We start from the raw sequence: 27,983 nt of genomic DNA, 5'->3' as shown, positions 1-27,983 counted from the left end.
TTCGATGGTATTGGCCTCCGGGAGCTATCCCAGAGTGCTCCATTCTGACCGCTCTGGACAGCACTCTCAACTCAGATGCACTGGCCAGGTAGACAGGAAAAGAACCGCGAACTTTTGAATCTCATTTCCTGTTTGGCCAGCGTGGCAAACTGCAGATGACCATGCAGAGCTCATCAGCACAGGTGACCATGATGGAGTCCCAGAATCGCAAAAGAGCTCCAGCATGGACCGAACGGGAGGTACGGGATCTGATCGCTGTTTGGGGAGAGGAATCCGTGCTATCAGAACTCCGTTCCAGTTTTCGAAATGCCAAAACCTTTGTGAAAATCTCCCAGGGCATGAAGGACAGAGGCCATAACAGGGACCCGAAGCAGTGCCGCGTGAAACTGAAGGAGCTGAGGCAAGCCTACCAGAAAACCAGAGAGGCGAACAGCCGCTCTGGGTCACAGCCCCAAACATGCCGCTTCTATGATGAGCTGCATGCCATTTTAGGGGGTTCAGCCACCACTACCCCAGCTGTGTTGTTTGACTCCTTCAATGGAGATGGAGGCAATACGGAAGCAGGTTTTGGGGACGAAGAAGATGAGGAGGAGGAGGAGGTTGTAGATAGCTCACAGCAAGCAAGCGGAGAAACCGGTTTTCCCGACAGCCAGGAACTGTTTCTCACCCTAGACCTGGAGCCAGTACCCCCCGAACCCACCCAAGGCTGCCTCCTGGACCCAGCAGGCGGAGAAGGGACCTCTGGTGAGTGTACCTTTTAAAATGCTATACATGGTTTAAAAGCAAGCATGTGAAAGGATTACTTTGCCCTGGCATTTGCGGTTCTCCTAGATGTAGTCCTAAAGCCTTTGCAAAAGGTTTCTGGGGAGGGCAGCCTTATTTCGTCCTTCATGGTAGGACACTTTATCACTCCAGGCCAGTAACACATACTCGGGAATCACTGTAGAACAAAGCATTGCAGTGTATGTTTGCTGGCATTCAACCAAAATCCGTTCTTTCTCTCTCTGTGTTATCCTCAGGAGAGTGAGATATAATTCATGGTCACCTGGTTGAAATAGGGTGCTTTTCTTCAGGGACACTCAGTATAGCCCATTCCTGCTGGGCTGTTTGCCTGTGGCTGAACAGAAATGTTCCCCACTGTTAGCCACAGGGAGGGGGGAAGGTTGAGGGGGTAGTCACGCGGTGGGAGGAGGCAAAATGCGACCTTGTAACGAAAGCACATGTGCTATGTATGTAATGTTAACAGCAAGGTTTACCCTGAAAGAGTGTAGCGACTGTTTTATAAAATGTGTCTTTTTAAATACCGCTGTCCCTTTTTTTTTCTCCACCAGCTGCATGTGTTTCAATGATCACAGGATCTTCTCCTTCCCAGAGGCTAGTGAAGCTTAGAAAGAAAAAAAAACGCACTCGCGATGAAATGTTCTCCGAGCTCATGCTGTCCTCCCACACTGACAGAGCACAGACGAATGCGTGGAGGCAAATAATGTCAGAGTGCAGGAAAGCACAAAATGACCGGGAGGAGAGGTGGAGGGCTGAAGAGAGTAAGTGGCGGGCTGAAGAGAGTAAGTGGCGGGCTGAAGACAGGGCTGAAGCTCAAATGTGGCGGCAGCGTGATGAGAGGAGGCAGGATTCAATGCTGAGGCTGCTGCAGGACCAAACCAGAATGCTCCAGTGTATGGTTGAGCTGCAGCAAAGGCAGCTGGAGCACAGACTGCCACTGCTGCCCCTCTGTAACCAACTGCCCTCCTCCCCAAGTTCCATAGCCTCCACACCCAGACGCCCAAGAACGCGGTGGGGGGGCCTCCAGCCAACCAGCCACTCCACAACAGAGGATTGCCCAAAAAAAAGAAGGCTGTCATTCAATAAATTTTAAAGTTGTAAACTTTTAAAGTGCTGTGCTTAAAGTGCTGTGTGGCATTTTCCTTCCCTCCTCCACCACCCCTCCTGGGATACCTTGGTAGTCATCTCCCTATTTGTGTGATGAATGAATAACGAATGCATGACTGTGAAGCAGCAATGACTTTATTGCCTCTGCAAGCGGTGATTAAAGGGAGGAGGGGAGGGTGGTTAGCTTACAGGGAAGTAGAGTGAACCAAGGGGCGGGGGGTTTCATCAAGGAGAAACAAACAGAACTTTCACACTGTAGCCTGGCCAGTCATGAAACTGGTTTTCAAAGCTTCTCTGATGCGTACCGCGTCCTCCTGAGCTCTTCTAACCGCCCTGGTGTCTGGCTGCGCGTAACCAGCAGCTAGGCGATTTGCCTCAACCTCCCACCCCGCCATAAACGTCTCCCCCTTACTCTCACAGATATTGTGGAGCACACAGCAAGCAGTAATAACAGTGGGAATATTGGTTTCGCTGAGGTCTAAGCGAGTCAGTAAACTGCGCCAGCGCGCCTTTAAACGTCCAAATGCACATTCTACCACCATTCTGCACTTGCTCAGCCTGTAGTTGAACAGCTCCTGACCACTGTCCAGGCTGCCTGTGTACGGCTTCATGAGCCATGGCATTAAGGGGTAGGCTGGGTCCCCAAGGATACATATAGGCATTTCAACATCCCCAACAGTTATTTTCTGGTCTGGGAAGAAAGTCCCTTCCTGCAGCTTTTGAAACAGACCAGAGTTCCTGAAGATGCGAGCGTCATGCACCTTTCCCGGCCATCCCACGTTGATGTTGGTGAAACGTCCCTTGTGATCCACCAGAGCTTGCAGCACTATCGAAAAGTACCCCTTGCGGTTTATGTACTCGCCGGCTTGGTGCTCTGGTGCCAAGATAGGGATATGGGTTCCGTCTATAGCCCCACCACAGTTAGGGAATCCCATTGCAGCAAAGCCATCCACTATGACCTGCACATTTCCCAGGGTCACTACCCTTGATATCAGCAGATCTTTGATTGCGTGAGCTACTTGCATCACAGCAGCCCCCACAGTAGATTTGCCCACTCCAAATTGATTCCCAACTGACCGGTAGCTGTCTGGTGTTGCAAGCTTCCACAGGGCTATTGCCACTCGCTTCTCAACTGTGAGGGCTGCTCTCATCCTGGTATTCATGCGCTTCAGGGCAGGGGAAAGCAAGTCACAAAGTTCCATGAAAGTGCCCTTACGCATGCGAAAGTTTCGCAGCCACTGGGAATCGTCCCAGACCTGCAACACTATGCGGTCCCACCAGTCTGTGCTTGTTTCCCGAGCCCAGAATCGGCATTCCACAGCATGAACCTGCCCCATTAGCACCATGATGCATGCATTGGCAGGGCCCATGCTTTCAGAGAAATCTGTGTTCATGTCCTGATCACTCACGGGACCGCGCTGACGTCACCTCCTCGCCCGGTATCGCGTTGCCATGTTCTGGTGCTGCATATACTGCTGGATAATGCGTGTGGTGGTTGATGTGCTCCTAATTGCCAAAATGAGCTCAGCGGCCTCCATGCTTGCCTTGGTATGGCGTCCGCACAGAAAAAAGGCGCGGAACGATTGTCTGCCGTTGCTCTGACGGAGGGAGGGGCGACTGACGACACCGCTTACAGGGTTGGCTTCAGGGAGCTAAAATCAACAAAGGGTGTGCCTGTACATAAAGGAGTATTTCAGGCAGGACTGCACGGAGGGTTCCAATAAGAAATGGTGCACCAAAGTTATCGTTGTTATTGGAACAAGGAGGTTAGCCTGGCCTCTGATTGATACATGGCTAGATTAACCTCGCTGCGCCTTCTCTGTGACTGACTGCAGTGTGATCTAGACAGGGGAGGAGGAAAATGAGTACAAAACAAATCTGGTCTATTTCTTGTTCTGACCCACTCCATCTATCCTTTACATCTTTGGCTGGCAGTAGACAAAAAAGGCGCGAAATGATTGTCTGCCCTTGCTTTCACGGGGGGAGGGAGGGTGGGAACGGGGTCCTGACGATATGTACCCAGAACCACCCGCGACAATGTTTTAGCCCCATCAGGCATTGGGATATCAACCCAGAATTCCAATGGGCAGCGGAGACTGCGGGAACTGTGGGATAGCTACCCACAGTGCAACGCTCCGGAAGTCGACGCTTGCCTCGGTACTGTGGAAGCGCTCCGCCGAGTTAATGCACTTAATGCACTTAGAGCATTTTCTGTGGGGACACACACACTCGAATATATAAAACCGATTTCAAAAAAACCGACTTCTATAAATTCGACCTAATTTCGTAGTGTAGACATACCCTAAGATAGAAATAGCGAATCTACAGCGCCAGGTCATTTGCAAGCCAGAAAGGACTGATGGCCTCCAGTTTTATAAGTCTGGTGTTTGTAAATGTGCAATTAAATGACTTCACTAGGTCATAATTATTATTGGAGAAAGCTGGCCAAAGAGACTGGTAATTAAACCATAGACTGATGGAAACTGTTAAATAGGGGAGCTTAACTGTTAAATAGGGGAGATACTTTTCTATAAAACACATAGGAGTTTTATGACTGGAATATCCACTGCAATAAAGAAAATATGGTGCTTCATTTTTGTATGTAATATTAAAACTTGGAAGCAATTTGGACCCCCAAAGTTGGAGAGCATTTGATTCTGCCCCCATTTGGATTCCTTCTTTGCTCCGAGATGTCTACAAGAAGAACTCATCCCCCCTTCCTTTCCTCCCCCACCCAAGATCACACAGGGAACATCACAAAACCTCATTGTTATCAGTGCTGATAGCACTACGATAATCATCATGCACACCTTACCCTTCTCCATCGTTAGACATCAGTACAGTCGCCATTCCATACCAAACCTGAAACCAGACTGCTGAGGGACGGTTCTTGCCCTTTTGGGACTGTAGAGCCAGCTTTTACAGACTCATTTAATTACTGCCAGAGAGTGGAAATGCAAGCCCTTTCGTCCTCTCACTGAGTGGGACCAGTATATATGGGATGAGTTAGTCATGCAGAAGCTGTTAAAGTGTTTCCAAGATAAATCTTAGAATTATACATGGTCATCTAGTTATGAATTCTCTCTCCGAGGGCTTGGACATGGCAAAACTTCAGAGCCTAGCTAATCCTTTACAGACTGGGAAACTATGGAAGGGGGAGGGATGCAGTTAGACACTGCAAATGCCCCCCTTTATTGAAAATGATGTATTACTTAAGCCTCAAGCCTGTTGGCCATCTCAGCTAAGCCTGACCACTCCTGCCTCTGCAGTCCCTTCTGCCTTTTTTATTACTGGAAGTAAACTTGATTGTTTGGACCTGTAGTATATGTAAATTAGATACAGGAATTGTGTGCAGATGGACAAAATACTTGCACTCTGTAAGGCTGTCTTTGTTGAGATATAAAAGTATATTATTATTTGTCTTTTTCCTTTGTCTTTATTTGTAAATATATATATCTGTATTCCCAAACAAAAAATTGGAATACAATTAAGGCAGAGTACACATCAGTAATTTACGGTAAAATACATTACAGAGATGTTATAATTATCCCAAACCCAACAGTATAAACACAGGAAATTCACAGTTAAGATGAAACTTAAAAGAAATCCAAATTTGTTGAGGTCTAGAAAAGCAGTTGCGGGGCACGAAAACATATTATATGTTATGGATATGGAAGTGTGTGTGTGTAAAAGTAATATATAGGCACAAGCAACCTTCATTCTGGCATTTCCTAACTTTTGAGTGCTTGACTTTGCAACCATAATGATGTTCTTTTAACACAGGTTTTTGTATGTAATTTCCTAGATTTTTAAAAAAGCAAACAGAAAAAAAAGAAATTCCATCATGTGACTTCATATTGACACCTTCGTGGGTCATCAGCGCAGTTGGAACCTTTAGATCCACTGTACAGATCTTGGCTACTTGAGCTAATGGAGTAACTGGTAGCAATAGTAAGTTGTCATCCTTTATGGGGACCAGCACTAGAGGGGGATGAGATAGTTTGCCAGTAGGTTTCACAGACATATGCTGACAGCAGAGGAATGGTGAGACTCAGGAATCTTGGGTTCCATTGAAGGCTCTGGAGGGGGGTGTGCTCTAGTGGGGACAGAGTCTTCTGTTTCCCCCAAACTTGAATTTTTCTGTGCTGTCCCCTTCCTGTCCTCTCCTCCACACCCCTGGCTATTCGTCCCAGTCCCATCCTCTTCACCTTGTCAGTCTCAGTTTCCACTCCTTAGGTTTCTCATCCGCGTTCCAGTCTTCTTGCCCAGAAAATCTTAGACTCCCCCTCTGGTTTCACCATCCTAGTCTCAGTCTCCCCACTTGTTCCCTGTCTCAGTCTTTTTGCCCAGCCATTCCCAGTTCCCCCACTCCTTTCCAGCTCCTAGTCCCATCTCCTTGCCCAGCCACTACCAGTTACCCCTTTCTGACTCTTCATCCTATCTGTCTTTTCACCCTACATCCCCAGCCCCTTCTGTGGCTCCTTGTGCAATCTTAGTATCCACCACGCTGTCCCCAGCTCCTTGTCTCAGTCTCTCTGCCTCTCCCATCCCAGTTCTTCTGCTGTACCCTGATTCCTTGTGAGATCAGCTTCCCAACCCCTCACCCTCCTTCCACCCACCCCACTGGTCCCAGTCTCCCCTGGCTGCTCATATTCTCTGTCTCTCCACTCCAACTGAGTCCCAGTCCTCATCATTTTTCTCCCTGGCTCCAGTCCCAGTCTCCTTGCCATCCAATTCCAATCTCTTCTGCCTTCCCTCCCAGCTCCTGGTGTCCTTACCGAGCCACGCCCAGTCTCACACTCCACTCCAAATTCCAGCTACCCTTTTCCTCCCACAAGCCTCCAGTCCCAGTCTGTCCCTGCCAGGCTCCTTGTCCCACTCTACACCCCCTCCACACCCCACCAGATCTGGCTTTTGTCCCCTCTGCACATGATTCAGGAAGCTTCCTCCTCCTTGCTGCCTGGACATCAGCAGTGATGAGGGTGGGGATGTTGAGAGCACAGGAGAGACAGAAGGCTCTCTGCTCACAGATTCCTTGCCCAGCCCTGGACCTGGCACAGCTTGGAGCATCCAGGAATTGCACTTGCAGAGAAAGTCTTGCTTAGCCCTCAGCAGATGGAATCTTTGGGGAAATAAGCTGTGAAGCTCTAGCAAGTCATGACTGAGTTTAAGTGAACTGCAATTTTTCAAAGGCCTGGTTATTTGGCCAAATTTGGATTGCTTTTCCCCAGCCAAATATTCACTCATGCAGTCAATCATAAACTTCTAGCTCTGTTGCCTGGGTAGTCAAATTCTTAGGCCTGGTCTACACTAGAAAATGCGGTCAGATTAACAACATCAGTCAAGAGTGTGAAAAATCCACACCCCTGAGCAGCATAGTTAAGCCAACCTACATTCCTGTGGAGACAGCACTAAGGGCTAGTCTACACTGGCAACGTTAAAGCGCCGCTTTGGCAACGCTTTAACGTGGCTTGTGTAGTCACGGCAGAGCGCTGGGAGAAAGCTCTCCCAGCACTCTAAAAAACCCAGTCCACGAGGGGCATAGCTCCCAGTGCTGGTGCACCGTCTACACTGGCACTTTACAGTGCTGAAACTTGCTGTGCTCAGGGGTGTGTTTTTTTCAGACCCCTGAGAAAGTTGCAGTGCTCTAAAGTGCCAGTGTAGACAAGCCCGAAGTTGATGGAAGAATTCTTCTGCCAGCCTAGCTACCACCTCTAGGGGAAGTGGATTATCTGATCCCTGTCACTGGAGTAGGTGGCGTCTACACTGAAGGGCTCCAGCAATGCAGCTGTGCCAATGTAGCATTTCAAGTGTAGACAAGCCCTTACATCTGCCACGACCTTGTCTCCTGACCACTGCCGTGAACGGTTATTGTACAGGTAGAAATGATCCGGTAGCGGGGGTGGCAGGAGCTAAATTGGTCCATTCTTACTGGCTGTCCCCATTCAGGTGAGCGCTGGAGGATGCCTTGCAGCATTTGGAGGGCTCCAGAGGGGGAGTGCTCTGTTACGGCCTCGTTTGCTGCTTTCTCGGTGGCGCAGCGCCCCATGGGCGGAGGGGAGGAGACGCCAGCCTGGCTCCTGGCCCAGCAGTGGCACCCTGAAGGCACAGAGAAGGGAAGGAATCTGGGCCCGGCCCCTTACCCCTGGGCCTGGAGAGCAAGGGACGATCTACGACAGGATGGGAGGCGGGAGCCACATGCCGCGCCCCGGTCTGCCAGGCTCCTCCCCCTCAGATCTCCCGGCCCAGCAGCCACCTTCCCCTGGAAGCCCCGCCCTCTTCCCCATGGTAACGCGCTAGGACCCCGCCGGGCTGCCGTGGGGTGCCTGCTCTCAGTGATCGATACGCCTCCCTGGCGTAACAGGCTGTGGGGAAGCGGCCGGCGGAGCTCGGGGCAGCTCCGGGCGCGGGGTCCTGCCGAGGCCTGAACGTGGCAGCGGAAGGAGGAAGCGCCGGCCGCGAGCGCCGCCACCTCCCGGCATGAGGCGCTATGGCGGGGGGCTGGGCCGGCTTCTCCGAGCAGGAGCTGCGGAGGCTGCGGGGGCCGCACGCAGGTACCGGCCGGGGCGAGCGGGGGCCGGGTATCCCTGCCCCGGAAGCTGGGGGGAGGCACTTGCTGGTTCCCCGGGGCAGCTGCTCGGAGCCTGGCGTTGCCCCCCGCTGGGCGCGGAGCTGGGGTCGGGGCCCCGTCCGAGACCGGCCTCTCCTGGGACCTTGGGTCTGGCCCGAGCTCGCGGGGCGGGGCGGGGCAGGGCAGCCGGAGCCCTGGGCCTGCCCGCGGCTAGCTCGACCGGGTGCTGACAGTCGCGGGGCTGGAGCCGGGCCCGCCTGGAGGGATCGGTCTCTCCTGACCCTGGGCACGAGCGGGGTCTGTGGCGATGCCCAGCCCTGGAGGGGTCTTGGCCAGCTCGCTCCGGAGGGGAAAGGCCCCTTTCGACCCCGAGCCCGGGAGGGTCGGTAACCGCTGGGACAGTGTCCCCAGGAGGCCGGTGGCTTTGCGCGCCGTGGCCAGTTTTAAATCAAGCGATTCTGTTGTCCTGAGCTTGGAACAGGGCTTAGCTTGGGGACGTGCTGCGGGCTGCGTTAGGCAGGGGCTCGGTGCGGGGGAGCGCAGTGGTTCCTTCCGGCCTTCGAATGTGTGAATCTCTAGCTGGTTTCTTACATGTATGTGGTGAAAGAGATTCTCCCTCTCTCCTCCTTCCCTTCTCTCATCTCATAGCTTTTACGACTACAAGGCACCATTATGATCATGTAGTCCAGGGGTTCTCAAACTGGGAGTCGTGAGGTTTGAATTGTCGCCCGGTGCATGGGTGGCAGTCTGAGCCAGCCCAGCTCCGCCCCATTCTGCCTCCAGCACCTCCAAAGGAAGGGCATCAAATTTGAAGTTTGCCCAGGGCACCGTTTTCCCTAAGGCTGGCTTTGGGACTGAGACAACATTAGAGGGCTTGATTGTTCAGCAGCTGAAGAGCTGCATTAAACCACAGAACAATCAGAACACTGGGATAGGCAAAAAAAAGTAATTCATAATTTAACAGTCAAGCACACAGGTGGAGTGGTGCTGGCGGGGGGCTTGTGCGGGCTATAGGCACCCCAAACTTTGCATTAGCCACCCTTCCCAGCACAAAGGTCAAGCGTTACACAGCGGTAAGGGTGGCATTGTATTGCATTGTTACCTTTAGTTCTGCACTGCTGCTGGTGGTGATGCAGCCTTCAGAGCTGGGCACCCAGCCAGCAGCTGCTGCTCTCCAGCCACCCAGCTCTGAAGGCAGCACCTGCTGCCGGCAGCACCGCAGAATTAAGGGTGTCAATGAGGCGTGAGTAAGTTTGCTGTGAAAAGTGATATTTGTATGTATGTTAATAATACTTTTCACAGCTTCCCGGCTAGCTAGCTAGGAAGTTTGCCCTAGTAAATCTGCTGTGAAAGGTGATATTAACAAACATACAAATATAACTTCCCAGCAGACTTAGCACCAGTGCCACTCTTACTTCTGTGCTGCACCTGGTGGCGGCGCGGCTTTCAAAGCTGGGCAGCTCTGAAAGCAGTGCTGCTGCCAGCAGCAGCGCAGAAGTGAGGGTGGCACTGGGGCACTAAAATCTGCCCCGAAAAGTGATATTGACAAAGTTGCTTCATGCCTCTCCCCCCAGTATTAAACAGTGACTATTTAAAAAAATAACTTTTTTGCTTATAACAATAATTTGATAAAAATGTGTTACTTTTTCTCACTGCTTTTAAATTAAAACTAAGTTCATTTTAAACAGTAGGGTTATATATTTAGCGTTTAAAATAGTGTTATAAATTAAAATATATTTTTATATTTAAGGGGGGGGTCTGCTCTTAGAAGCTTGCTGAGCGAAAGGGATCGCCAATACAAAAGGTTTGAGAACCACTGATCTAGTCTGACCAACTGCATTGTCCAGTTGCATCCAGTGATTCCTGCATCCAGCCCAACAACTTGTGGTTGAACCAGAACATGCCTTTTGGAAAGACCTGAAAGCTTGATTGAAAGATTTCAAGTGATGGAGAATTTACCACAGTTTTGAGTAATCCAGGAATTCTATCCAGCATCCAAGCTCCTGTATTTCACTGAAATAATCTGAACCTCTAGTATTAATACTATAGCAGCAAAACACTTTTACGTGCCTCTCTTAAAAGGGTTCTGTTTTTATTTTTACTATAAACAGATACTTCTGAATCTTCTGATCAGCAGCGTCGACCCTTGTCTGTAAATAAGAGCCGTCAGCAGTTGCAACGAGAAAAAGCTCTTCAGCACCAATGTCAGAAACTGGGACTGCAGGATGGAGCAGCCTCGGTACCTCCAGAACAGCTGCTTTCTGTACCAAAACACAAGCCCTGTCTTCCTCAGCAGCCTCTGCCATCGCCTCCTCCATCCGCAATGGAGGATCAAAGGCAACATGACACCAGAGATCAACAGAATGCACAGGGACTTGAAAATCCTTGTAATGACAATGAAAAACACCAGGACCTCCCTGTAAAGATGGATTTCAAACTGGAGAAAAAGAGAGTGGAATTGTTAGTAAGTCTGTAAAATCAAGGGATTGGTTTTATTCCTTACTAATTCATCATTTTGTTGTACAATAAACTGAAACTTAATATTAAACTGTACTGCATTTTAGAATAAGAAGTCTTCTCCTTTGCTTCTTTCCTGCTGATCCTTTACTTGCTACCCTTTGTTCAGTTATAGCTCATGTAGAACAGAGTCCTGCAATCTTAAGGGCTAGTCTACACTGGCAACATTAAAGTGCTGCTGCAGCAGCCCTTTAACGTGGCTTGTGTAGTCATGGCAGAGCGCTGGGAGAGAGTTCTCCTACCGCTCTAAAAAAAAGCCACCTCCACGAGGGGCACGGCTCCCAGCACTGGGAATGCGGCTCCCAGCGCTGGTGCACTGTCTACACTTGCGCTTTACAGCGCTGAAACTTGTTGCACTCAGGGGTGTGTTTTTTCACTGAGCGAGAAAGTTGCAGCGCTGTAAAGTGCCAGTGTAGACAAGCACTAATTTGTGCAGATAGGAGTCCCGTTGTCTTCAGTAGACTCGGTGCAGGCCAGATTGCAGGATTAAGGACCTAAATTGTCAGGCGACCAGGTCATGGGACTGTTGGGTGTTTTTTTTTAGATTGTCTTAGAAGGGTTAAGCACATCTCTGTATACTACAGAAATAAACCAGAATCAACAAAGCTCGCATTTGGAAATGCATCTTTTTGTTTCTGTGTAACTTTTGCCCCTTTCAATAAATTGCTCTCCTGGTTTTCAGAACTTTCTATGGGCCCTCTTTTGATTTGGTGTGGGGAAGGATTTCAGTTGTTTAGTCTCCCCCCCCCCCCCCCGGCTAAATTATAGCCAGCTAACACAGCTTTAGATGTGGTAGACTCATCTTGATGGGGTTTTTCAATTGTGTTGAGCTAACATGATTGGAAAAAAACTATCCTTTTTACATCAAGAGAAGGCCGTGAAGTTAACTAGCTATGGGGTTCTCAAACTGAGGGTCGGGACCCCTCGGGGTCATGAGGTTATTACATGGGGGGTTGCGAGCTGTCAGCCTCCACCACAAACCCCGCATTTCTTCCATCATTTATAATGGTGTTAAATTAAAACCACATTTTTATATATTTATAAGGGGGGGGGTGTCACACTCAGAGGCTTGCTATGTGAAAGGGGTCACGAGTACAAAAGTTTGAGAACCACTGAACTAGCTATACACTGGTGTTGTCTTACTTGCTGACTCAGTCTCTGCCTCCTCTGTAATTACTCCTTGTTACTCTACGGTGCGGGGAGGGGGTGCGCCAGAGACATTTTTTCACTTGTGGTGTTGTCTATCTTGAGCTGTGTTTCTCGCCAAACTACTGAATTACCTGTTCTTTTAAAAGTTGATCTTAAACCCTTCCTGTTCACTTCAGTGTAGTGTCTCAAATCCATCCCAAATGTCCCTTTCCTACCTAACCACTCCTAATCTTCTGTTCTCTGCTTACTGTAACTAATAGAGCTGATCAAATAACTTATTGGATGAATTTCACAATTTTTTTCAATAAATTAAGCCAGTATTTCTCTCTCTTCACCCAGTTTGTAGAGCTGGGTGAATAAATATTTGACTGCGTAGAAATTCCTGATATCAGCATAGTTTTCATGATTTCCTCATTCTAGTAATTAGACTGCCAGACTGGATACTTGTTGTAACTATTTTGCCCTTGTTTGTCTGAAGTTAATTCTGGGTACCCAGAGTAATAAGATCTTAGGCTCCAATGTTGTTCTAGTTAATGCTAAAAAGTATTGGAAACAAGAGATAAAACATCATGTTTTAGGGTTTGAGTTGATCTTTAACAATTAGGAGTTGGATGAGAGTATCACAGGGATCAAATTACCCCATAGGGGCCTAGAGTGGGGCTTTTTCCACCCTCCTCTGAACCGTCTGGACAGTAATTGCCATACTTGATCAGACGCATGCCCCATCTAGTCCACTATTCCATGTTGCTGTAAGCAGCTATGTGCAGTTTTAGTCAGGAAGTTCTCTTTCTCACTGCTGTGGTACAGCACTGCATAAATGGCCAGGTTCCTTACGTGTATTTATTTTTCCTTTGTGTAAAAGACTGGATATTTGGCACAGCCTGTATTAAGGTGATTTTTGTTTCACATTTTAAAGTTTATTTTCCTGCATGCCTCCATACGCTCTGTTTCTTTTTCCATCAGCGAGAGTCCCAGTACTCAGTAGAATGTTCATTCTTCCACTATCTGTACGCATTTTGTAATGCTCCATGGCATGTATTCATTTAAAAAGTAAGCACATACTTCAGCAAAGCCATGGACAGGGTGGATTTGATTTAAATCACTAGTCAGGAAGACTCGATTTAGTCCATGGATTTCTACATAAAAGTGCATTCTCGTTAGCTGTTATAACCTTAATACATGTTCTTCACAACTCAGAGATAGATGCAGGTTTCATTTTTAGAAGGTACACTCTATACAGTTTTAAACAGTGATTTATTTTTAAAACTTTTCAGATTAGTTTTACAGCTATATCAGAAAATGAATGATTGTTTGGTTATTTTATTTACCAAAGGTAATTGAAGCAGGTATTTATGAAGTCGTTGGGAGGTGAACTATCTCCAATTCAACAGGTTAATCATTAATATTTGGAGGATTTTCTTGCCAGGCTGTATAAGGAGGAGAACATCACCAGACAGACATTTAAATTATTTTATTTAACTAAAACAACAACTTTAAGTATTCTGGATTTTTTTCAACAGCAAACATGTAATATTTTAACAGAAACAAGCATATGAATTTTTTAATTTAGTTAAACATTCAAGTTTTTTAAAATCAGGTTTGTTTTTGTTAAAATTGCTTTTAACTAAAATAATTAAATGAAATATTTAAAAAAAACCCAAAATTAAATCACCTATGTCAGCCAGGGCAACATGAGAAACTTAAAATATTGGCTTCTGCAGCTAACTCGGTCGTCTTCACCTTCATTTTCCTGTTTGTTCATAATCTGGAAAAGAAAAACAAGCTTTCCTGCTTTTTCAGGTCCCAAACAGTTTCTCAGTTTGGAATGAATTACTCCAAAGGAAGAAAATATTCTTTCTACACTGGCAGAAGAAGCTACTGCTGTAAAAAGTGAGATTATCACTTCAACAGTCTCTGAATCCAAGTGCTTAAGTGACTTCCACCAGTTCACTGGTGTGACTTTTTTTAAAACCTCATCAGCAAACATATATTTCTCTAATGGTTCTTATTTCAAACTGGGTCTCTTTTACGGCCTGCTGCCATTATAGGTTTTCCCTTCTAGTGAGAGAATGGTATGGTAGATCTCAAATCAATGAAGGCCAAACTCAGAAAGACCTCAAGACTTCTGGAATATGCTGCTCAAACAGTTTCACTTCTGTTTCTACTACCTGGCCCTCCCTTCTCACATTTATTTCCAGACTTTTCCTTGTTCAGATGTATTCCGCCCTCAACACTCTTCTATTCAATGAACTCTTTGAAACTTTGCACTTTTAGAGAGAGGTAAGAGATTGACTCTGTGTGCGCAAATTTGCAGAGGGACTGTAGGGTTGAGGTCTGTTATTTCTCACCTCTAATTTAAAAACATTTTTTGTTGTTAACAAAAGCATGTTACCTCTGGAGACACAAATCCACAGTTTGACAACTGCAAAACTAAGCATCTCTGATTGTATCTTCTAGACTGAGCACTGAGTCCCATTGGGTAGATAGAAAGATTAACCTAAATAATCTATACAGAATCCTGTGGAACCCCATAAAATTGGGTCCCTAATCCATGAACTATTGGAACTCATTTACAAAACTTTTCTTAAAGATTACATGCATATATTGTCTCATAGTATAGAATTAGAATTTATAATCCCTATTCCATGATGAGATATCTTTGAGCTGTAATGTATCTTAATTAAAACTATCTTTAGGTAGGTTTTTTGAGGAAAAAACCTTTTTCAAAAAAATCTGATTTTTTTTTATCTTTTTAAAAAAATCATTGATTTTTATCCACCCTGGCCATGGACAGTGCTATTTCTGACTGACAGGGCCAAACTATCCCACTCAGCACACGCTATAGCTAATCTGTTGGTTGCTGCCCAGCAGCCACCAGTGCAGCCCCAGCTACTATGTATATTCCATTGGAACATTCCCACTTCAAATAACATCACCGTGTTCTAGCATCACAATGGTTTGAAAAAATTTCTTCCTTCTCTTTAGCTATCAAGTAACTTCTGATGTTTTATTCTGGGGTGGATTGATTTACATCACAGCAATTTAAATCACCAAGTGGAAATCCTTAATTTCAATCATCAACTTTAATCAACGTTTTCATTTGTACTTCAGTTATTTTCTCAATAAAGGTGCATTCTCGATGGTTGATATAACCATTAAAACATGTTGATTTACAACTAAATAGAACCTTTACACGCTAGTTTGGTACATCTCTTTGCTACCTAGGAGCATATACTGTACCTGTATATATTTATTTAGACAATTGTATAGCTTACTATTTTCAGATTCTTATTAACTGTATCTTCTTTGTATGTTAGAAAATGGTGAATGATATGTTGCGCATTTACTAGATAATTAACTTTTTGCTCATGATTTGTGTCAAGCTGCATTGGGGGGGTAACTGGAATTTAATTAAACACACAAAACTGCATATAAAATTTTTATTAAACAAAATAACATGGAATGTTTTGGATACATAAACTTCTCTGATCAAAACATGTTTCACATTTACAACTAAATTATAATACGTTCAGGCCTTAACCTATTTTATATTAAATTCAGATTTAATTTTTAAAAAGGTTTGTTTGTAAAAAGAAAACCTTACTATAATTTAAATAAAATCAGACACCCAATTTAAATACAAAAATAGTTTTTTAAATTAAAAAACAATCATTTTTATCCTGCACTGTATTCCTTGCTCATGGAAGAGCAGACATATTACGCATTAAATTATGGGGAGAGGATTGTTACTGAGATCCCTTTGAAAAGGTGATGGATGAAACCACCACAACAACTAACATAATGTGACTTAGGTAGGGAAAAATGGCTTTTGGCCACCAACAGCCACATCCAAAGACTGGCATTCATCTAATCCAATTAGGATGAATTTCTATAATACCATAAAACATTTCTCTGCCCAGGATTTTAGAGATGGGATGGGGTGTGTATGATTTCTAGTGAAAATCACCGTTTGTGAACAGTATATGCTCATTTTAGTTAAAAACATGGAATTCTAATGTAGAAAAGAACTAACCCCACATTCTTTGTTCATAAGAACCCCTGGTTTGTTTGGATTTTTTTTTTTTTTTTTTTTAAGAGCAAACGTGTTGAGTATCTCCTGAAGCTAATAACCCTTCTTCCTGGTCAGTCTTCCTTCCTAATTCCCACAGAACCAAGGTGTTGAGCTGTCCTTGGATTCTTGGAAACCCTTAATGGGTACTCTAACAAACTAAACACAAGGACAAGGAGTATGACTGCTGTTTTGGGTGGGGAGGAAAGAAATGAACTCTCGTTTAACCCTGTTGCTTTGTCAATGCCCAGGCAGGAGAAATCTCGTTGGGAGGTTCTCCAGCAGGAACAGCGGCTGATGGAAGAGAAGAATAAACGCAAAAAGGCGCTCCTGGCCAAAGCTATTGCTGAAAGGTGATGAGGGCATTCTGCATTCTAATTCCATACCTAGGGAAGGGGGGTGTTTATTGTCTATGATAAGTTACTAAGTTTTAGCAAATCCATCTTGTCCCGCTTTCCTCTGCACTAACGGCTTTTTTTGTGCAAATCAGCAACAGTACATGATACTCACATTTTATTCCAAATTGTGTGGTGACTACGAAGCTTTTTTTATGTGGATTGCATTTCTGAAGATGCAGCTTCTTCTGCAGACTGATAATTCCTGTTACAACTTTGCAGAGTGAATCTGATGTTCTTGAACAGATCAGTGACTGAGCATTTCATATGGTGGTTTGTGTACAGTGATTAGAGCAGGGGACAGGGAGTCAGGACTCCTGGGTTCTAGTCCTAGCTCTGCCAGTGACTTGTTATGAGACATTTAGGAAGTTACTTAGTCTGTTTGTTCCCTCACCTATAAAATGGGAATATTATCTTTTTCTCAGAAGTCTGGAGAGACTTAATTCATTAAGGTGTGTAGTTTAAAGTGCTTTGAGATTCTCTGATGAAAGGATCTCTGTTAAAAACATCTTAATATTAATGAAAAATGCAGCAAGTTGAGTCTGATAGAAGAGGACAACTAGCTGTGCTAAGTTCAGACTGAATACACACTGTGATAGAAAAGTGTTGGTATTAAGTGAGAGACCTTTAATGCTAAGTCAAGAAGGAGTGTAGAGATGAACGAAGCAGCAGTGACTAATAGGTTTCAGAGTATAGGACTAGAAAATACAAGAATTGGGTGAGTGAAATAGAGAAGACTAGAAGATATAGTTGATGGGGCTAATATGTAGTTTGGAAAAAGTGGATGAGCTAAAAGCGCTTATTAGTCTGCTGGCACAAGGGTGAAAGATAGGGCTGGGTTGACATTTAGTTGTGGGAATATCAGGATAAGTCTCTGTTACCGTTGAACGCAAAGGAATTGATAATATAAGGGGCATTTGGAGGTGGTATGTATCTGGACATAGGTGGTGTGAAAAAAGTATTGGTTACAGGACCAGTTGCTGCTAGAATTGGTGAATTGATTAAAAAGGTGACAGTGGTTTGCTAATGCTGGTCAGTCAGAAGACTGGAGATTTTAAGATACCTATGGCTATTTTATGGAATATCAAATCTGTGTTTGACAAGCGTGGTGCACGAATCCGATGGGTGGGGGTAGCGTGGCCTAGTATGAGATCTCATTGAAAATGAGCTGAGGTGCTTGGATCTGAACATGCTTCCTGTAGATTGTTTTAGTTCTTGAAAACTTACAAATGTAATAAACAGAGTTGAAAAAGATTATTTAGGGCTTGATTGAAATCTTTCATATTTGATGTGAATCTTTCCATTGACTTCATTGGGCTTTGGATCAGGCCTATAGAGAGTAATCCTACAAAATGGAAATAACCACGTTAGGTGACCCAGTCCCTTTTTGGCTCCTGCTATCTGGGATTCTTTGAGAGGGGAAAGTTGCAGGACAATGTGCCCTTTTCCTTTCTAGCAGTTTCCTGTGTTCTTACGCTTAAAGTTACTTAATTTCAGAGAGTGAATTTTCCAAGTGAAGGAATACAATCCATTTTGGGCACTTTTGATTGCAGTCATTACATAATTTTGTTTCAGACTGTTAATAGCAGGCACTTTAGATCCCCATAGATATGGGAAGAGAAATCAAGAGTCTTAAACTATGAAAGAGAAACCTTTGAGCAACTACTAATGAGCTGATGAGGCTGTAATTGAAACACAACATGTCTCTTGTGTAGGATGCTTCTAAAGAGAGAGAAAATTTGCGTCGTGTTTTTTCAGATCCAAAAGAACTCAGGCTGAAACAGTGAAACTAAAGCGGATCCAAAAAGAGCTGCAGGCTCTGGATGACATGGTGTCTGCTGACATTGGAATCTTAAGGAACCGAATTGATCAGGCCAGCATGGACTATTCGTTTGCTCGGTAAGCGATTAACAGACAGAGCAGCGAGTGCTCTTGGGAAAATGTGTAAGAACATAATGGCCATACTGGGTCAGACCAAAGGTCCATCCAGCCCAGTATCCTGTCTACCGACAGTGGTCAATGCCAGGTGCCCCAGAGGGAGTGAACCTAACAGGTAATGATCAAGTGATCTCTCTCCTGCCATCCGTCTCCACTCTCTGACAAACAGAGGTTAGGGACACCATTCCTCACCCATCCTGGCTAATAGTCATTAATGGACAACCTCCATGAATTTATCTAGTTCTCTTTTAAACCCTGTTATAGTCCTAGCCTTCACAACCTCCTCAGGCAAGGAGTTCCACAGGTTGACTGTGCTCTGTGTGAAGAAGAACTTCCTTTTATTTGTTTTAAACCTGCTGTCCATTAATTTCATTTGGTGGCCCCTTGTTCTTATATTATGGGAATAAGTAAATAACTTTTCCTTATTCACTTTCTCCACACCACTCATGATTTTATATACCTCTATCATATCCCCCCTTAGTCTCCTCTTTTCCAAGCTGAAAAGTCCTAGCCTCTTTAATCTCTCCTCATATGGGACCCGTTCCAAAGCCCTAATTGTTATAGTTGCCCTTCTCTGCAGTTTCCTTTTACTGAAGAAAGGCTGAGGGGAGTCATGTCACTTTAGTCATGTGCATTAAAAAAGACAATGCCAGGTGTATTTTAATAAGTTTTACTATACAGTGGTTTCTCTTAAGATCACAATGGCCTAAACAGAAGCTTGCAACTGATTGAAAAGTTTCCTGACGGAAAACTTTACTTGCCATCTTCCCCCCCTTTCATCGTACATACGTGCTGGACCATTATGGTAGGGTTGCACATAAGCACTACTGTGTTACAGGGTTTCATTGCTGGCTTTTTTTCCTGGGAAAAGAGCAGTTTTTAAAAAAGAACCAAACACATGTAATGTATTACATCAACTCTGTAAACAAAAGTCCTGAGTCAGGAAAGCACCCTAATTCAGGACAGCACTTAAATTCTATTGAAATCTGTGGGACTTGCATGCTTGCCTAAAGCTAAGTATGTACGTAAGTGCTTTCTTAAATTGGGACCAAATGTAGGTCAGTTTCAGACTTCAAGGTTTTCAATGTCTCTTTCCATCATCTGAGGTTTTTTTATTACTATTATTATTACTACTACTACAAGGGAGTGCAACTCTGATTCCCTTTTGCAGCATCCTTCAGCATGCAAAATTAATCTGAGTGCCTCATTAGTATAGGGTAAACCGCAACATGAGTATGTAAATATAAGCATGTTTATACAGGCATTTAATAAAATGGAAATGTTTGGTTGTGGTTTTTAGTTCACTATCCAACGTGTAGACATTGTAGTTTTCCTTGTGATTTTTGCTGTGCATTGACCACAGGCCAATAAACATGATTAGCTTTTAAATGAATACCAGTGGTATCTAAGAACTGAGGATAGCTATCGACTATTATCATTTAAAATGGCAGAGACTGGCTGACCTTATGTAGTTCCACTATTTTAGGATATTCTTTAAAAATCTCAGTTTCAGATCTATGCCAGAGAAGACTTTTCAGTGCCAGTGTGTTTGTAGGATTTGCTCAGAGAGATTTCAGAAATCATGAAACATTTAGACATGTTATCATAAAACATTACACCCATTTGAATTCTGCATTTTAAATTCTCAGTGGTAGTAAAAAATCATACAGAATGTTTACAGGAAACTGTATTTAGGTAACAAAGATGGGAAAAGGAAGGTTAGTAAGGAAAGAAGGCAAAGCTTTAAAAATATGCCTAATGAGTTTGCTGTGTTTTGTATAATCAGTTTTTCATGGTTTGGAAAGTAGAGTTACACATGGATTTTCAGTGTTGTAGAATATACCACCCACCATTAAAAGCTTTCATTTACCTAACAAGCAATGTCTTTCTGAGCAATTATTGAAGTTTTGCCTTATATTTTAAGGCTAAATGCCAAATTAGTTTAACCTGCCAAGAAGTGCAATATTTATAGTCCTAATTGCATAGTTGGACATCTGACTGTTATAAAATGGAATATTTATAAATATTCCAATGCAAAAAAACTATGTGAATGCAGGTTTAGTTTTAGTTGGACAGATGTTTCCACAGTAAGCTTAATTTTGTTTCTTACATGTATGCTTCGTGTCTGAGTCCTTCATTACATAGTCTCTGTGGCTCATTATGTGATCGCTGTGACTCCTTTGTGACAGAAAGAGCAGTGGGTATTTTAGGGGCCCTGTGGACATGGCTTTGTCATTGACTGCCAGGGATAGAGCTCCAGCTGGGGGCAGAATCCTGCAGTTATTTCTTACTGGAATATACTCTGAAAGAATTCCTGTTCCATTTTGTTCTGCTTCCTCAAACAAAAGGACCACTGTGTCCCTCTATTGCTTGGTAGTGAGACACCTGAATATGGCTTTATGAAGCAGCTCTTTGTTTTTACAGGCACCTTTGTGATACTATATTGGTGGATGCTCTCTGTCACAAGGTGCAGTACGGCTGTGCGTATGATCCACAGCCTGCCTCCCTCCCCTCTCAGCCAGCCTGTGGTATCCTTCTGCTAGTTAAGTCCTTCCACTGTTATGTTGCCCCATAAAATCTTTGTAATTGTTGCTTTACATTAGAAAGTTTGTCATGTCAGAATGTAGGAACTGCTAAGTGTTCATGCTGATGATACAATTATTTCTACACTGGTGGCTCTGCAAAAGCTGTGGTCGTTGTATAGTGTCGTGTGCTGTGCCCATCTGGACTGCTAGTGACATAGGTGTATGTTTCTTTGAATGAGCAGGAAAGTACACTTTTAGAAAAGACTGAAGTAGCAACGTAACTACTTCATTAATTACATAGAAATTATATCTGTTGGATTGTTGATCTGTTTAACAATAAAATGAACATGAATCGCTTTGGTATCTTTCTGAATAGTTAATTTTCCATTGGAATATATGGAGCAGTTACTAGTGGTGATTTCTTTCAGCATGCTGGAGATGAATCTCATACAAAAATCAACAAAATTGTTTGCCACCTGTGTATTTCAGGCAAGGGAATTTACTCCTAGAATGCAGCAGCAGTAGAAACTAACGGAGTGGACTTTCTTCTGTTGGCACATTCTCCTTTCCGTCCTTTGCTTTATAATTGTTGAGCAATGTTGCTGTGTGCTATTAAATAGCTGGCATTGTCCTCTCCAGAGGAGAATGCCTTTCAGTGACTGATCAAGTATTCATCCATGTGTGTAACTTGTAAAGCACTTTGGGATTCTTCTGAATGAATAACACCCAAAAAATTATTTTTGCAGGAAGCGATATGATAAGGCAGAGTCAGAGTACATAGCAGCAAAGCTAGATTTCCAACAGAAGACTGAGATCAAGGAACGTCTCACAGAGCATCTATGCACTATCATACAGCAGAATGAGCTCCGTAAAGCCAAGAAGCTGGAAGAGTTAATGAAGCAGCTGGAAGTGGAGGCAGATGAAGAAAATCTGGAACTTGAGATTGAGGTGGAGCAGATGCTGCAGCTCCAGGAGGCAGAAGCAGGGAGACAGGCTTCCCAGTCTCGGAATCTGTCTCGGACTGCTGAGGAAAATGCAGCTCCACGTGCTACAGTGGAGGAGAATGAACATGCTGGTGCTGCTTCTGAACAGTTAGCGGAGCAGCCTGGAAATTCCTGTAGCAAGTCACTTTCAAATATGGGTAGCCAAAATCAATCAGTAAACACTACTCGGGATGAAACCCTAGCTCGCTCTGATACATTACTATTGTATGCAGATAGGGTAGCATCTGATGGATGATATACTTGATTTACTGCATGCTATAGGTTACCCCAAGGCTTCTCCAGTGTCAGTAACACATCCCTCTTACATTGCCTCTATTTTTAATTTGATTAAAATAATCAATTTTTAGTGACCTGTCAGAATCTTCCATTCTGGGTCACCTGTCTGTCCTGTTTTGTATTTTTAGGTCCATTCATCCCCAGATTTGCTCACTATTTATGGAGCTTTCTGAGAGTGGGGCTTGCTAGAAAGGAGTACTAAGAAGTGGGCAGCAATGTTTGTCTGTAGGCTGGGCTTGTGTGAGACTGAAGATTCCCAGCTAACTATTGCCGACATCAAACCAAGAAAGGGAGGTGCTTGTTTTCTTGAGAGGGTGTCATAAAAGATTAGGTTTGATTACCGAGGTGTTCTTTTCCTCATGCACGGTGATAGGACATTTCCAATCTGTCCACAAATTTCCTTTGCAAATTTCTTTTAATTGTGTAAAACCTGGCTAGGTTTCAGAGATATGGATATGGGAGCTGATACTTTATTCTGTAGAGAATTATAAACAGATTTAGATTTGTATGTTGCTATAAAGACCAAGTTGGCTGTAATATTTCCTATTTATAACGGGTGTCTATTTTTTACAAATTATTGTAAAAAATTTGCAATATCTGGTCTTTGGAGTCTGATTTGTGAAATTACAGCATCAAATGTGTTACAAAAGTATCAATATATGGTAGAAAGGAGGTGGTTATAGCCAAAAACCGTACACTAGAGATCTGTCTAGTATTGAGGCAAATGCGATTACAAATATTTGTCTCATTTTCAGTAACATCATAGCTGCCTTAAATCTGAGAAATCAAACTGGTGTAGATAAAATAATGAATAACCCCAAAAGTAAATGGGAACTAAGCCTTTCCATACATTATGTAATGTTCAGTAAATTAAAGTTAACAATTTCCTTGTCCTAAGGGTGGGTGTATATAACCCCAGTAGAACCTTGTTAATTTGCCCAATTATTGTTTTCAAAAGGATTTTAAAAAAATCATTCCACATGGGGAAAGACAAAGGAATACAATTTTGGTTTTGTGATGACCTCTTGGAGTGGGGTGGTTTGCAGAGGGGCTGTGATGCAACCATGAACCAGACAGCAATTTTCATATCTTCTCTGCTACACAGTCTGCAGCTTTCTTTCACTATGGACATTTTAACTGTTTCTCTTATACTGAATGTTTGTATGTCACAGTTTGACAATCACCGGAGTGACCCCACCAAACGCGATTATGAGGGTTCAATTATCTATTCAGTCTTTGAAAACCATCACACTTTATTCACAATTTTTATTGTAAAAATAAATTAATGTATCTTCTATGTGGCTTGTTTACTTTCAGTTATAGTATTTGGTGTTCAAGAGACAGGACATGAGTAGGTTCTGAATAATCATGTAGCAATCTTGAACGATATACCCTTTGACAGCCTTCCTCTATATGCAACCAGCACCCCAAAGGTAGTGCTTCCAAACAAAAAAGTGTGTAAAATAGCCTTGGAGAGCTGTATCCCATAACATGGAACTCCAGCTAACTGCAAGCTGGAGGTGCTGTAGGAAACATCTTCGTCACAGTGGCTGCAGTGAGCATCTTCTGGGGGAAACAGTCTCAAGAGAAGTTCTCCCACACACATTCCACAGTTACTGTCTGTCTGGTGGATGGTTTATAAAACTGGAAATTCAAAACCCACCTTTGTTATATTAGATATGAAATATTGTATACGGGGCACTGCATGGCAACACAGTACTATGGGAATCCTATTACTTTCCTGGACAGAGCGTAGAGATCCACCTATGTTCTCCAGAATTAGGATTGGACACATTCATTCATGCTGCAATTATGAATTGGCTTGTGACTGTGGCTGATGGTGACAGCTGACAAAACTGGAGACCAGCAAGCTCAATAAAAGCATTTGGCAGGTGCTTGGAAAAGGATATAGTGCTTAACTCAACACCCAGGCCTGCTGTCCCAAACCCTTGGGCTATATTATACATTTTGCTACTTCAACTGCAGAAAGGCCCTGGCTGGAGCACTGACAGGTAGTTGAAATAGCGAGAGAGGGACAAGCCACAAGTTTTAGTTAAGATTGTACCTCTGGTCACATAGTGTGAATGTTATGGGCAGAAACTAATTTTAAATCTGACCGCTGCTGCTTCTACAATAGCTTGACTTTTCTAGCAGTGACATCTCAGCCCTGACTTGACCCAGATAGTTTGGAGGGGGAAAAAAGTTTAAATGTGTCCCCAAAATTGCTTAATCCTGCTGATCGGCTCCCAGCTTCAATGTGAATTGATCCTCATCCAATCAGGGAGCAGAAACAACAGCATCTCCCTGAAATTATCTAATTGCACAATGGTAATAATGAATAACAAATGCCCACAGTGAACACACAGTGTGAGCATCTGATAGGCAGAAATGTGTCTGTGAAATGATCATCCAATAATTGCAACAAAGTGAACACTTCAAAACAGAAACTGTGGGCAAGATGTATCAATTTAGCAGATTTTCAAGAGTAGCTAAGAGATCTAAAGCACAAGTCCTATTAAAAAGAAAAGGAGGATTTGTGGCACCTTAGAGACTAACCAATTTATTTGAGCATAAGCTTTCGTGAGCTACAGCTCACTTCATCGGAGTGAAGCTCACGAAAGCTTATGCTCAAATAAATTGGTTAGTCTCTACGGTGCCACAAGTACTCCTTTTCTTTTTGTGAGTACAGACTACTAACATGGCTGCTGCACTGAAACCTGTCCTATTAAAAGACATTCCTTGGCATGAACAATCTTATATCCAGCTGAAACATCTGAAAAACAGCGCCCACAAAGCAACCCAAACATAATGCTGAGGACTTTTACTGTGTCAGAGAGTAGAGTGTTCTGAATCAGCAGTGCCAATTTCTGTAATATGGGGGTTTTCTTTGCTGGTCCCTCCCTTCCCCCCCATCTAACTTCTGACCAAGTCTAGCTCTGTTTAGCTTCTGAGATTGCAAACTGAAGTTGTCTGGCTAGAAGCCATAAGGAGATATTAAATGCAAATGGATAACATTTGATCATTTTTCTCTTCAGGAAAGAGTTAAATTTATTTTTTCTCTTGCTTGCAAAGCTCTTCTCTGACAAGTGATATAAAACACTACAATTGTGTCATTTCCACTTCAGCCTGACACAGCTTGAGTAAGTTCACAAATATTTTGATGGGTGCCAGTCTGACAGTTTTTAATTCTCCCCATGCAGGAATTAAGCAGTCCAATCATAACAATATGTATGTTGGTCAGAAGTGCCAAGAGATTGTTTGGGGGAACTAAAGAGTTTTCTCCTCAAAGGAAATAGAACAATTGAAATCAAGCAAAAGCTACTCTTAGCTTCATAGTTAGAGTCCTACCAAATTCAGGGTCCATACTGGTCAATTTTACAGCCATAGGATTTGAAAATTAGTCAATTTCATGTTTTCAGATGATGTGTTGTAACCATGAGGGTCCTGACTCAAAAGGTGGTCATGGGGGTGTTGCAAAGCTGTTGTAGGGGGAGTTGTGGATTGCCACCCTCACTTCTCTGCTGGGCTCTGAAGGCAGCAGCCCTGGAGCTTCCTTCAGCCACAGGAGGTTCCTGGAGATGGCTCTGATCTCCCCCATGCTGCTAGGAGCGCTGCAGTTGGAGACTCCTAACTGCTAGTTCCAGCTGGACTGGGGAGGGACAGGACTTGCTCTTCTGCATGGCTGTGACTGGGGGGAGATCAGACCCACCTCTGGGTACCTACCTTGACTGCAGAATGTTGCCGGAGGTGGAAGTGGGTCTGATCTCCCCCGTGCTGCTGGGAGCACACCAGCCAAGGGAGGTATTTGGAGGTGGGTCTGATTTCCTCCCAAGTGCTGCCGTGCAAGGGAAGAGTCCTGACCCTCCCCAGCCCGGAGGGCACTAGCAGCTGGAGCCGGGGGCACAGTAGGAGCCCAAAGCTGGGGTGCCCCCAGCCCTGCCCCTGTCCTCCCCTCCCGTAACTAGATTTCATAGGGTAGGTCTGATTTCATGGTCCGAGACACATTTTTCACAGTTGTGAATTTGGTAGGGACCTATTCATAGTATTTAATACATTTCACAGCATTCAGTCTACTCCATTGTGGAGTGAACTGATGAGCATTATGAGTGTTATAGCATGGTAGTAGTAGAATGGATTTCTTCAGAATTCTGAAGTTTTTGTGGGTAGATTAGTAATGGATGTGCTGATTTCTCTATCACGGTGTTGTGTAAAGGTCTGCCTTTGGGAGTTCAACCCAGGATTGAGCACATCTTAGTGAAAGATGGGGGGAGGGTAGCAATTTACAATATCTTAGGGTTTTATTTAATATTTCATCCCAAAGCACTTTACAGCCAAATATCACTTGACCTATTTGTGATGCTGGCAGACCACGTGCCAGCTCATACCAAGGTCCCAGGGTCTCAACTGGACATGGACAAATGCATAGCTGGAACCAGTCTGGCTCCCCTGTGTGTTTGTATTGTTAAAATAGTTATTAGAGTTATAACAATGTGTTTAGATTTTATGAAATGCTTGTAAGTTGCTGCATGCATTAATCTCACCTAGAACATCTGTATCTCATGTTGTCAGGTAATATGAGTGTTTATACCTGTAAATCACCAGACAGGAAAGAAGCATTAATGAGTGTGAAATACTAGTTTCCAACAGGAAGTGTTATCTCCTGCCTAACGAAAAAGGCCCATCAACACCGAATGAATGATTGTGGAACATCAGAGGACAAAAGGCTAATGCAGTCCAAGGATGCATCAGGCGAGGTATTTCCAGTAGAGACAGGGAAGTGTTAATACCATTATACAAGGCATTGGTGAGACCTCATCTGGAATACTGTGTGCAGTTCTGGTCTCCCATGTTTGAAAAAGATTAAGTCAAACTGGAACAGGTGCAGAGAAGGGCTACTAGGATGATCAGAGGAATGGAAAACCTACCTTATGAGAGGAGACTCAAAGAGCTTGGCTTCTTTAGCCAAACCAAAAGAAGGCTGAGGGGAGATGTGATTGTTCTGTATAAATACATCAGAGGGACAAACACCAGGGAGGGAGAGGAGTTATTTAAGTGCCAAGAACACAAGAACTAATGGCTATTGTCAAGGTTCCTCCCCCACTCTGAACTCTAGGGTACAGATGTGGGGACCTGCATGAAAACCTCCTAAGCTTACTTTTACCAGCTTAGGTTAAAACTTCCCCAAGGTACAAATTAATTTTACCTTTTGTCCTTGGAATAATCACTGCCACCACCAAACTCTAACTGGGTTTACTGGGAAACGTAGTTTGGACACGTCTTTCCCCCCAAAATCCTCCCAACCCTTGCACCCCACTTCCTGGGAAAGGTTTGGTAAAAAATCCTCACCAATTTGCATAGGTGACCTCACAGACCCAAACCCTTGGATCTGAGAACAATGAAAAATCATTCAGTTTTCTTACAAGAAGACTTTTAATAGAAATAGAAGTAAATAGGAGTAAAGGAATCACCCCTGTAAAATCAGGATGGTAGGTACCTTACAGGGTAATTAGATTCAAAACATAGAGAATCCCTCTAGGCAATACCTTAAATTACAAAAAAGACACACAGACAGAAATAGTCATTCTATTCAGCACAATTCTTTTCTCAGCCATTTAAAGAAATCATAATCTAACGCATACCTAGTTAGATTAC

At 43.9% G+C, this 27,983-nt stretch overlaps 1 protein-coding gene across 1 annotated transcript; it reads left to right on the top strand.

Moving 5' to 3' along the window:
- The first annotated feature begins 8,188 nt into the window (after positions 1 to 8,188).
- On the top strand, positions 8,189 to 23,628 carry GORAB (golgin, RAB6 interacting). Its single transcript, XM_084637039.1, has 5 exons — positions 8,189 to 8,441; positions 10,570 to 10,918; positions 16,445 to 16,546; positions 18,347 to 18,487; positions 21,798 to 23,628. Exons 1-5 carry the CDS (start codon positions 8,378 to 8,380, stop codon positions 22,288 to 22,290), a joined length of 1,149 nt encoding a protein of 382 aa, XP_084493165.1. The 5' UTR covers positions 8,189 to 8,377; the 3' UTR covers positions 22,291 to 23,628.
- Positions 23,629 to 27,983: the final 4,355 nt, after the last annotated feature.

This window comes from Lepidochelys olivacea (assembly GCF_965140295.1).
Source record: "Lepidochelys olivacea isolate rLepOli2 genome assembly, chromosome: 8".
NCBI classification, from domain to species: domain Eukaryota; kingdom Metazoa; phylum Chordata; order Testudines; family Cheloniidae; genus Lepidochelys; species Lepidochelys olivacea.
This window is presented reverse-complemented; position numbering and strand designations above follow the sequence as displayed.